The sequence below is a fragment of the Triticum aestivum genome, chromosome 6D, assembly GCF_018294505.1.
Source record: "Triticum aestivum cultivar Chinese Spring chromosome 6D, IWGSC CS RefSeq v2.1, whole genome shotgun sequence".
NCBI classification, from domain to species: domain Eukaryota; kingdom Viridiplantae; phylum Streptophyta; class Magnoliopsida; order Poales; family Poaceae; genus Triticum; species Triticum aestivum.
Window position 1 is genome coordinate 203623407 of NC_057811.1, and position 12486 is coordinate 203635892.

At 48.3% G+C, this 12486-nt stretch overlaps 1 protein-coding gene across 1 annotated transcript; it reads left to right on the forward strand.

Annotated features, from left to right (window-relative positions):
* The first annotated feature begins 8202 nt into the window (after positions 1 to 8202).
* Positions 8203 to 9115, forward strand: LOC123146411 (E3 ubiquitin-protein ligase SINA-like 10). The gene is made up of 2 exons (XM_044566065.1): positions 8203 to 8268; positions 8420 to 9115. The coding sequence occupies exons 1-2, from the start codon at positions 8203 to 8205 to the stop codon at positions 9113 to 9115; spliced, it is 762 nt and encodes a 253-aa protein (XP_044422000.1).
* Positions 9116 to 12486: the final 3371 nt, after the last annotated feature.

Consider the following 12486-nt stretch of genomic DNA (forward strand, 5'->3'; position numbering starts at 1 on the left):
GTTAAAAAATACATTGGGCTGCCGATCTTTAAGAAAAAGCCCATAGGCCGGTATGGACCTCAAAAAATAAGTTGAAACCACTGTCACCCGTATGTCGTGGGCTACGCATGTTAAAATACAAAACCTAGGCCTAGCTGATACTTGTTCGCCCTCTGGAAAAAAATGATACCAGATCCCCGAGCGAACTGGATTATAGAGGGGGCCGGCGGCACGACTGAAGAAGCACATCAGGAGAGATTTTTTTCTTCAGTGGATGGCTCTCGATGGCGTTTTTTTACTTGCCTCTGCACCATACAACTTGTATTTTTAGCCTCCCAGTCCGTGGTGGACCAGCAGCCCATTTGCTGGGCGGGCCAACCTACAGAAACCAGCACTCGATTTTTCATCAAGCCCCAAAAACAACGCAGTACTATGTTTGTTTTGAGGCCGAAAACATTACGGCAGGGGTTGAGCGGGGGAGGGGGCAAGACAGAGCAAAAAGATTAAAAAGAGCTGATGCGCCGTTGCTACCCTAACAAAGCAGGTGCAATTCTTCTCGGGAAGAAGGTGTGCCGTTGACACCCACACGTCACATACCCCACAGTAGGCATACTAACAAGTTCACACACAAGCACAACAGAAAAGGTAAACATTCGTATCAAACTCAGGTTCACAGGACACGTTCATATTCATAGCCAACATTCACTATCAACAACTCAAAAGATTCATATATACACAAGTTCAGCATGTCTATGGATCCAAATGATTGATAGATCACACAACAATATTCATAGATAATTCACAAAAAGATTCAGATATACACATGTTCAGTATGTTTATGCATCCAAATGATTGAGATCACAGCCAATATGATCCATGGACGAACTTTAATTACCTAGGGTACAGACTGGTAAATGGTGTTCAGTCGGAGGTACTTCTTGCTAAAATTAATGCTTGTACGAGTAAACTTTCGAGTACATAAGAGGCAGCACAGACAATCTGAACTTTGCTTGTAGGTTTATCCTCAAATAGTGGCCTCGTGCCGAGGGAGGTTTGAGCAACTTGGCCACTACTTTCATCCAACTAGTTTACTGGCTCATCTTGGTCCTGTAGCTCGCCAAAATTCTACATTGCAGACTGGTAAATGGTGTTCAGTCGGAGGTACTTCTTGCTAAAATTAATGCTTCTACGAGTAAACTTTCGAGTACATAAGAGGCAGCACAGACAATCTGAACTTTGCTTGTAGGTTTATCCTCAAATAGTGGCCTCGTGCCGAGGGAGGTTTGAGCAACTTGGCCACTACTTTCATCCAACTAGTTTACTGGCTCATCTTGGTCCTGTATCTCGCCAAAATTCTACATTGCAGACGAGAAAGGAGGCGGTTGAGAAAATGAACCACCCAAATTTTTTGTGCAGTTCAACTGAAATGGAGCATCCCTGGCGTGCAGACTGATTAAGTGCCAGATGAATATACGCGTCAACCAACTTGTCTGGAATCTTTAGACTCCATGCCATACAGTTCGCTACCATATGTGCAGATAACCAAAAGGCACAAGTTGGGACCAAAGACTGGACTGCGTTTTTCTGGGCTATGCGCCAAGCAATATTTTTGGCGTTCACTCTCCTAATACTTGGAGTTTGACAATTGGTTGACGCCGGTTGATACTCGAATGAATATCGGCACTTCTTCTTGTCAACATCGATGCTTGTCTGAGTGAACTTTGGAGTACATAGCAGCAGCATAAGTACCTGTCCATCTGATCTTTTTGTGCAGTTCTACTGAAATCACCCGATGTAATGATTTGCCTGCGAGTTCAGGCTCCAAGTTACTCCTTTATGAAATCGGCAAACAGTAGCACAATACCAAATTACCAATACATATGACAAGCACAATAATCAGGATAAAGACCAGTACCAACCTGTGTGAGGTAGCATATCAATTACTATTTCCTTTGACTGGAAGCCGAGATAAGCCAAGCGACTGACAGCAAAGGAAGAATGCAAGCCGAGATTAGCGACTAACAGGAAAGGAAGGAAGCTGTCGAGGCAATGAAGCACCCAAAGTTTTTGTGCAGTTCCACCAAAATCGAGCATCCCTGTTGGCACATATATTGAGAGAGTGAGATTACTGTAATAGTGGGACTAGTTGATGAAACATACACTAACAAATAGAAGCACCCTCATTATCTTAATGGGTAAAGTTAGCATTCCCTCCCTGCTCCACCACATGATTCACCTCATAGACAAACATACACACGTACATGATTCAGCATAGGGTGCTACTAAAGATTTGTTTAACTCCGACAGGAAAATTAGGCAGCAATAAATTAGTGGTACTTAAGTACTCCTAATTAATTAAGTGAGACAGCAGAAGTGGAAGGGCTCCCTGGAGGATCGTCTCACATGTAAGGTAGTCGTTGCCGGAGCCCTTGAATGGCCTCGACTGAGGCCTCTGGCTTCAGCAAGATCGCCTTGGCACTGTTTACTCTTCTTCTTCTTCCTCTTCATGCTCTGTTTCTCAGTCTCCTCACCAGTTGGTGAAACCAAGTACATGATTGGCCTTCTATTTCAGAATTGGTTTTGTCAGTGAGGGAGTACAAGTGTACTAGTAAAAAATAGCATTATTTTCTCATGGCAGTCGCAAAATAGAGATGAACACATGCATTAAATATCATTCTTACCTAAAGGAAGGTTATGGTGCCAATATGGATGATGAGGATTGGAACACAGATCTCCCTTTGTGCAGTTCCACCGAAATGAACCAACTGTTCCATTCTGACATTCCAGTTAAACAGCACAAAAGTCACTTCTTTTAAGAAGAGTTTTGTGCAGTGCACCAAAAGGTCACAACAGCAACCAGGTGAAATGGATATCCCTGTTTGCACAAAAAGCTACAGAGGAAACAGTCAGAGTCTCAAACAATTACAGGCAAAAACATTTGGCTAAACTTGTCATGGCTTATAACAGTGGCATGGCTTCATTTTTACCAGGGGCATTAGATTAAGAACAGCTAAATATTTGGTATAAGGGCATGGGACAGTGGGTGCACCAGCAGTCCAGCACCATGTACCTAAACAGGGGCATAAAGTGGTGATTCATAGTTTGTTGCCCCGAGAAACAAACATCCAAGAAACATATCTGGGTTGGTCCCATTTTTGTTCACTCTAGCCACCTACTCCTATGTGTGGATAGCAAATCTAGTCCTGGTCATACCACTGTGTACAGCGTTACCCCTATATTTCCCTTTTCGACCAAGAGACCGGTTGGATGACCAGTCTGTACTACTTTCACCCCCTTTCCTTCCTGTTTGTACCAAGTCCGATGTACTACATACTAAATTCCCCCACCCCCACTTTATTTCTTGTTTGAACCAAGTACAAGATTCGACTCCATGAAGTAGCTTTACCTCTAACAATAGAAGAAAAAAATAGGTGACGTTGGACCATCCGATCGAGAGGGGCTGAGAGGTAGAAAATGATGCACATGCAGCGACGTAGCGAGCTGGGGAAGTAGAGCTAAGGCGGTTTCGAAGGAAGATATACCTGAAGGTCGTCGGGATGTGGATAGGTGGGCGGCGGGAGGCCGGATCCGCCCACACTAGGGCAACGACGAAGGGATCGGAGGACCTCTCGCGCCGGCGCTCGGCCAGAGATAACGGTGCGGCCGGCAGTGGGTCTCCTCCCTCGCTGTCGACGACGGCCTAAACGCTGCCCCTCCTCCCCTTCACCGGCGGAGGGGGATACGTCCGGATCTGTAACCAGCGGTGAGGATAGAAAGACAGTGTTTTTTGAAGGGAGAAAGACAGTGTTACCACCCCTATCTTGTTTAGATCTGGAGAGGATGAGAGTGTGTGAATAGAGCAACCCTAGCAAGCAAGCGTGGAGGCTCCGGCCTATATATACGTAGTGGGGTAGTTTTCCTTTTTCACTCCATCAAAACAATCGTTTAAAATTGTGTAGTACGTGCCAGGTCGCCTTTTTTTAGTTGTTGATTGTTTTTTGAGATAGCTACCCGCTTGTTCCAAGTGGTGTTACGGTGTGCCAGGTCGCACTTTTTTTGAGGGTGCCAGGTCGCACTTTGTATCGTTCAAGTCTGGTACAAGTCCCTCCATTAAATGAACAACCACCCCCTCGTAAAAATTGTGAACAAGCCCATGGCTAAAATTATTGGAAACGTGGGTTGCCCCAACATGCATTATTATTTATATTTTCTACTCCCTCCGTTCCTAAATATAAGTCTTTTTTATTCGCCACACCTAAGACAAGAATTTTTTTATTAGCAGTGAACCCCACATGTCATAGACACAAAAAGTGTGGCAAGATTCCCTTAGGCAAGCCAAAGTGTGTCTAACAATTTGAGCAACTCAAGTTAGGCAAGTGTGGCAAGTGTGGGAAAAATAATGTGGCAACATAAGACAAACATAGTCACAATCCAAACAGCCCCGTAATTTTTTGTGACATGCATGAAAATTTGGTTAGTTAAATTTATAGTCAAAATTTGGCAAGGTGCATCAAATCAACACATGCAAGTATCAAAAGGGAGGTCACGGCATGCATGCATGCGTTGTACTCCCTCCGTTTCCAAATATAAGTCTTTTTAGAGATTGCAACAAGTGACTACATACGAAGCAAAATATGTCTACATACATCCGTATGTAGTAGTCCATTTGAAATGTGTAAAAAGACTTATATCGAGTGCAGTGCTTTGATGTGTCGCGTCAACTCGTACAAGACCGAGAAGTTTGATTACTACAACGCCCCCTCCCTCGCGCATGAGCGTGGTGGCTGGCAGGACTAGTAGGAGCTTTCGCTACACGCTTCTTGACGGCGGCGAACTTGCGGATGGAGTTGACCATCATGTCGTCCATGCGAGAGGCGAAGCCGGCGTCGGCGAGGGCTACGACGCCGGCGGTCGCCAGCACCGTCTGGAAACGCTGCGCGGTGCGGGGCCGCAGGCCGGCGCCTTGGATGATTTGGCACAGCCGACTGCCGCTCGCGACCATCGCCTCCATAGGTGCTTCTGGCTTCTGGTCACTTGGTCTTGGATTGGAGTGAGCAGTGTTGCGCAGTGATTGAGAAAGAACATTTATTGTCAATCTAACCCTGCCATCCATAGACCTCTTTGGTTTAGAGTTAGTTCAGGGTTAGAATCTAACTCTAACCTCTAACTGAGTTAGTAGAGTTCTCCTCGTCTCGGTTCATCGCCATCATACTTTCCCCATTTCTGTGTTTTCAGTATCCTGCGAATCAAAGAGGCCCTTAGACTGGTTTAGGTCCGGTAGTTTTTTATAAACGTGTTATGTCCAAAATTTAATGAACGTGCTCCGGTTTCTACGAAAATAATCTGGTTTCATGTAGTAATTCATTTATTTATTTATTCTTCTGCGGGGGGTTTGCATGTAATTCGTGAGGTCTGAAATGTAAAGTACCCCGGCATATGCTCCGAGTCGTGCATGCACTACGACCCAGATGCTCTATGTCCCACATGTCGGCGAAAGGGTGCACGTGGAAATAGCCTAGGAGTACATATAGGAGGATAAATGCGTGAAAAAATATGTACGGTGAAGCGTAGCTGCGGTTCGAAAAGGAGACCTAAAGTGATGACAGGTATAGGTCGCACGCACCCAACTAGTGGTAGTACTAGACATACGACTGCTTTTTCCCTAAAAAAAGAGGTACGAGTGCTCAGTACTCCTATTCTATCAACGCGAGTCCCATCTGACAACAGCGTCTGTGCTACAGCTAGCTCCTCTCCCTCGTTTCTCTCTTCTAATTCTAAACTCAGCCGACGCCCGGTGGGCGGGGTGGGGATTTGCCGATGGTCGGTTTGCTCAACTGCGGCCCCACCTCACAGTGAAAACGTTACTACTGGAATAAAAATGCCATATACTCCTATACTAATAAAACATTAAGGCCACGAGGCGATGCAGTGCTGGTTACAGGAGGCAAGAAGAAGAGATGCATCGAACGACGGCAAAGTAGCAGCGGCTTTCGTGGCCAGGTCGACGTGCTTCTGAACAATGGCGTCCAAAGATTCCAGCCGCTGGAAGAAGGCCAACGTCTTTCTGTCCTTGCTGGCCTTGTAGTGGCCTATGTAGACGATTTCCTCGTAGACGTGGATGTGCAGGTCGACGGTTTCTTGCATGGCGAGGCGCTGCGCGACGAGCGCGGCCTCGAGGTGCACATTCTTCATCGCGACCTCCGGCAACTGCAGGGCCACCAGGGCTTGAAAGAGTTCGTCACCATGGAGGCCGATGAGGGTGGCAGGCAATGAGGAGCCTGGGCGCGCGGGCTGGAGCAGTACGGCAAGGTCGTCCGCGCGCTTCTTGACGGCGGCGAACTTGCGGATGGAGTTGACCATCATGTCGTCCATGCGAGAGGCGAAGCCGGCATCGGCGAGGGCTACGACGCCGGCGGTCGCCAGCACCGTCTGGAAACGCTGCGCGGTGCGGGGCCGCAGGCCGGCGCCTTGGATGATTTGGCACAGCCGACTGCCGCTCGCGTCCATCGCCTCCATAGGTGCTTCTGGCTTCTAGTCACTTGGTCTTGGATTGGAGTGAGCAGTGTTGCGCAGAGACTAAGGAGTAGATGGATTGGAGTGGTGGGGCGCCTTTATATGAGAATCCAAACTCTGTTGCATTCACATCGTGCTGGCTCTATTCTGCTTCTCCAATTAATTCCCTCTGCATGTAGAGTAATTTGAGGATGCATCATTGACCGTTCAACGTCTCGGGAACCGCTACCCTCTCCCTCCTTGGCATTCAAGCACCTATGGAGGCGACTGCCGCTCGCGTCTATCGCGTGTCAGGAGACGTTCCCGTCGACGACGAGGTGCCTATGGTGACTTCGTAAATTTCAAGATGATAGTACTAGTATACTCAATATTGTGCACCGCGACCAAGGCCGAGAGGAAAACGAGAGAACTAGTACGTATTTATTTACGGTGTAGATTCACTCATTTTGCTCCATATGTACTCCGTCTCGGTGTAGTCTAGTCACTTGTTGAAATCTCTAGAAAGGCAAATACTCCTTTCTGGTTTACAGGGCTATACTAGCAAGTACTTACTACAATAGTGGGCTCACATAGCAATTTTGTCTCATGCAAGAGCCTGGCTATATGCGTGCTCCAAGGTTCGCAACTGCCACGTTCGGGTTGCACTTGGCTCTTCGCCTCTTCGAGAAGACGAACAATGATGTTACTACTACTGCTTCTACAGTATCGAATCCACTGCTGCATGTCCGTCCACCGCGAGCGGGAGGGATAGCTTGTTGTAGTACTATAAGCAAAAGCCTGTCCTCGTCTGCGAGCCACCGCGCGCATGGGCGAGGGAGAAGGCGTGTAGTAGTAAAATCAAGCTTCTCCTCGTTGTACGAGTTGACGCGACACATCATAGCACTGGCCCCACATGGTTGCCTCTAAACTTGGCTGAAAGACCCGCAGTGTACAATACTCCATTTGCTGCAACCTCTAACATTTACCCCACCACAAATTAAAATATATATTCCTGTCTTGACCAGATGAGCGTGCAAACTAGAATCACCAGGATGACAGGTAGGGCCAGAAGATAATTTTAATCAAAAAAATATAGCATGGAGCCGACCCCAACGATTTTAAGCTTACAGGCACGGTACACGCTATCCTAGACTACTCTACACATGAAACTGCCACACGAGCGTCCGGGCTGCGCTTGGCTCTTCGCCTCTTCGGGAAGTCGAACAAAATGATGGAGTACTACTGCAGTGGAGGAGTACTACAGTATGCTTCTGGCCATCTGACACCGATTGAACTGCTGCATGTCCACCGCGTACGGGAGGGAGAGCGTGTAGCGAACGAAAGCTTCTCCTAGTCCTGCCAGCCACCACGCTCATGGGCGAGGGAGGGACGCAGCTTCATTGACTTACTGCTCCTGCCTTTGCGTCCATGACAGGTGGGCCCAACAGGTCGGTGGCCCACCTGTCATGCAGCCAAAGGCAGGTGCGGTTAAGGCGAGAGGGCGTTGTAGTAATCAAACTTCTCGGTCTTGTACGAGTTGACGCGACACATCAAAGCACTGCACTCGATATATTTCAATAATTTGCGTTTACCGATGCATTAATTACAACGCATGCATGCATGCCGTGACTCTCCTTTTGATACTTGCATGTGTTGATTTAATGCACCTTGAAGTAGTATGAATATGTGACGGTAAAGCTTTGTAATGCCCCGGCCCTAATAAAGCGAGAGATGGTTGTGCACGAGGAGGGCGAGATCATGCAGACGGAACAGGACCCGACGATGGAGCTCTCTATGGTCTCGATGGACCTCACCTTGCTCCACTGCCCCTTGTGCCTCCGCCCCTTGAAGCCTCCAGTGTATGAGGTTCGAATACACCTCGTCCGTTCGGCTGATCGAGCAAGGTGCAGGTTTCTTGATTGATGTGTTGTTCGATTGATTTGTGCAGTGCAAGGGAGGGCACCTGGCTTGCGCGGACTGCCGCGTCGAGCGCCCCGGGAACCAGCGGCAGTGCCAGAAGTGCGAGCGCGGCTGTGGCTTCGACGTGCGGAACACGGCGGTGGACGCCGTCCTCTCCTCGGTGAGGGTGGAGTGCCCGCACGAAGGCTGTGGGCTCTACGTCACTTACCACAAGCTCGCCGATCACCAGAGCGTGTGTCCGCTCGCGCCCTGCAAATGCCCCGTGCCCGTCTGCGGCTACGAAGGCCCGCCGCCGTGGCTCTCCCACCACATCAGCACCGTGCATCCCATGCCCGTGCACAGGATCCAGTACGGCAAGGCGCTCCAGCTGCAAGTGCCACTGTCGGAGCCACGGCTCTTGCTGTTCGCGGAGGAGGACGGCCGCGCGTTTTTCTTGGTCGGCGGCGTGCTCGACATCGGCGCGCCTATCGCCGTGTCGGTCGTCTGCATCAGAGCGGGGGCGTCCCCACTGCCGCACTACGTGGCCAAGCTGTGGGCGAACGGCCCGCCGGGGGAGCCCAAAGGCAGGACCGACGCCGTCAAGGTGGAAATGGAGGTGACAAGCAGCAGGGATCCCGGCGACGTCGCCGTGCAGGAGCTGACCTTCTTCACAGTTCCGCCCAAGCTGCTGGCCGGGGCTAAGCTGGTGTCCCTCCACATTCAGATTGACAAGCTCACGTCCTAAATGATTCTACAGTGCCTTCTGTTTATCTTAGTAATATGCTAATATAGGGGTTAGCTCGGTCTACTTTAGCTTAAGAGATGGTGGGTTTTGGTGGCGATGCAGCAATTACCTCGACATCAGATCAGCAGTGAAAGTAATTTCGAACAGTCGAATGGATATTTTGTGTCTGTTGGATATAAAGATCCTTTGGGTAAGAAGTAACAGCTTATATGCTTTTTTTCGAAACGGAACAGCGATACTAGTATAATTTTTGTTGACATGCACTAATATTTTCGAAACGGACGTCGGGCTGTAGCTAGAAGGGCGGTTGGGACGCGGCATCGGCCCATACCGCGGTGACCCCCGATTGGGACGCACCGACTGTGGATTTTCTCCCTCGCCGATGTCGACCGCGTCTACGCAGAACATTGTTCCCTTCCCCCAGCTGCGGGATCAGGCCGGATATGTGACCAGCGGTGTGGCCACCGTCGTTCTATGCTTGTGAAGAGAGCAACCCAAGCAAGCAGGCTTGTAGCTTAGGCTCCTGCTAGTGTATATATAGTGGTTTTCTTTTTCTCTCCATATCAACCATTTTATATTGCGTACGTGTCATTGAAGAGTGAAATGATGGTTGCTTCTTATGACTAACTTACTGTGTGATTTGACTGCTCCTTTAATGGCCCCTACACGTACAACCCTCCCCCTACGTGTATGCAACAGTCACACGTACACATGGACGCAAAAACGCGCGCGACGCCCTAATGCATGCATGTCCGAGCACACGACGGAACACACACGGTCACGCTCAAGTGCTCAACCTACACGTGCATGCACACACATACTCAGCCAGGGTGAGCTAGTGACCGTATAAACACCGGAAAATGTATATATTGAGCGCAATGAGCGTATTATGAAGTCTATTACGAAGTCCACTGACCGTATTTTTTCAAATATACAGTGACAAACAGTGTATTTATCTCGTTTTAAATTAAGCCATATTAACCGGAGAGGAGGCAGTATGGACTAGCATTACTTTGCTGTGTCCCGTCAACTTGCCGAACGAGGAGAAGCTTGCAGGACGGGAGAAGCTTGCACGCGGTGGCTCGCAGGACAAGGAGAAACTTTTGACTAATGCAAGCTGTCCTTTGCTCAGGCGCTGGACGTGCAACAGTTAATTCGCTGTCAGATTGCTAGAAGCATACACTATACTAGTGCTATTATTGTTTCACTTCCCGAAGAGGTGAACAGCCAAGCGCAAAGTTTACTAGTACTAGGAACCGGATGGAGGAGCGTCTGCACTCTTATTATATATCTAAAATGTGATAAAGCAGTCTTCAACACATTTGGTTCTCTTCGAGGGTTCTCGCATGTGATAATGGAAGTTGATTGCATGGAACACTCGCCACAATTCTCGCTTAATTCTGGCTCACATCCTGTTACAAATAGGAGCCCTCGGTAATACTTCCTCTCTTCTTGTTATTTAGCATTTAAACATGTCAGCCAACCTTGCGGCGCATCTTTGTGCGAACCGTGCTTGCTGCACTTTGAATGTGGCCGAGAGCTGGCTTGATGAAACACCTCGCTTCCAACTTCTTTTTTTGCGGGGTACCTCGCTTCCTAGTGACGAGTGTCTTGGCTGATCGTCCTAAGAATGCTTATATATGAATAAAGCTCTCTCATTTACCCGCAAAAAAGATTAAGCCATATTAACCGGAAAGGAGGGAGTATGGACTAGCACTACTTGTTGGTGTGTCCCGTCAACACGCAGAACGACGAGAAGCTTGCAGGACAAGGTGAAGCGCGCTTACGCCTTTTGACTAATGCAATGTACCTCGCCCAGGCGGTGGACATGCATCAGTTCATTCGTGTCGATTGCCAGAGGCATACACTGTAGTAACTAACATGCGGAGTACCATCATTGTTCGACTTCATGAAGAGGCGAAGAGCCAAGCGCAAGGTTTAGTACTACGAGTAGTACTACTACTAGAACAGCATGGTGGAGCCTCTGTACTCTTATTTTTCTTAATCTTTGATAAAGTACACATTTATTCCGGAGAAGGGCGGAAAACGGCAGCCCAACATGTAATGATGATATCGATCAACCATGCTCGAATATATCTTGGCCTCCGTGCGAGCCCGTCTGTGTGTTCTCGCTCCTCGTCTCTCTCAAGGAACGGCGGGTTGGCCATTTTGCCGTCAATTGAGATCGGTTTGCTCACACTCCGGTCCCACATGTCAGTGATATGCCAAGACGAGGTGCGTTGACCGACTGGCCATACGCGTACTTGGTTTTGCACCTTCATACTACTCCTCCCTCCGTCACAGTTTACAGGGCGCGCTTCATTATGATGCATTTCTCTCAATGCATTTCCACCACCAGAGAGACTTTAGACGCGTTTGGTTTAATGCTCAATTAATTAGGGCGTGGTAACCGCAATTTTCTCTCGATGTAGTACTACGGAGTGGAGTACGTGCATGCATGTGTCTACCCGGGGTGGAAGCACTGCATGCATGTGTGTACGCATTATTTCCTCTAGTAATAGACGCCGTGCTATAACTACCAATGCTATTTTTCAGGCCGATCGCTAGTCGCCTTGGTCCCAGAGATTTTCTCTTTTTCTGAAGCGCGCTCTATAAACAGTGACGGATGGAGTAGTATGAGCGGATTCAAAGAAGAGCGTATTGATGGTTGCTTCTTCCGAGCAACTTACAGTGGGAAAGGTGGGGCTTATGATTTGACTGCTCATTACTCACTATTAATGCGGCGCAACGACCGGTCTGAGTCTCCCATGCGGCTGTGCACTACCCCCTCGGTTCTTAAATATACTCCGGAGTATTTGTCTTTCTAGAGATTTCAACGAGTGACTACTCAAATATTTGTCTTTTTAGAGATTCAAATGGACTACTACATACGGATGTATATAGACATATTTTAGAGTGTAGATTCACTCATTTTGCTCCGTATGTAGTCACTTGTTGAAATCTCTAGAAAGACAAATATTTAGGAACGGAGGGAGTACACATACGAAGCAAAATGAGTGAATCTACACTCTAAAATATGCCCATTTGAAATTTGTAAAAAGACAAATATTGTTGATGACAGTTGCGACGACAAAAAAGAAGCATATTCCTTGTCCTAAGGGAAGATAACAACACGGTTGTGTTTGTCTAAAACGGTGTGAGGACGAGATTGCAATATGGAAAGTACGCCGGACGAGCTACGTTTTGTGCAAAGAACTATGGAAGATCCACATGCAGCGACGTGGGAAGACGGGCAGTGGAGCAAGGCCGGAGGGGATACCTGGAGGTCGTCGGGATGTAACTAGGTGAGCGGCGGCGGGCGGAATCTGCCCATACTGCGGCAGCGAGCAGGTGGCGTAGGCCCTACCGCG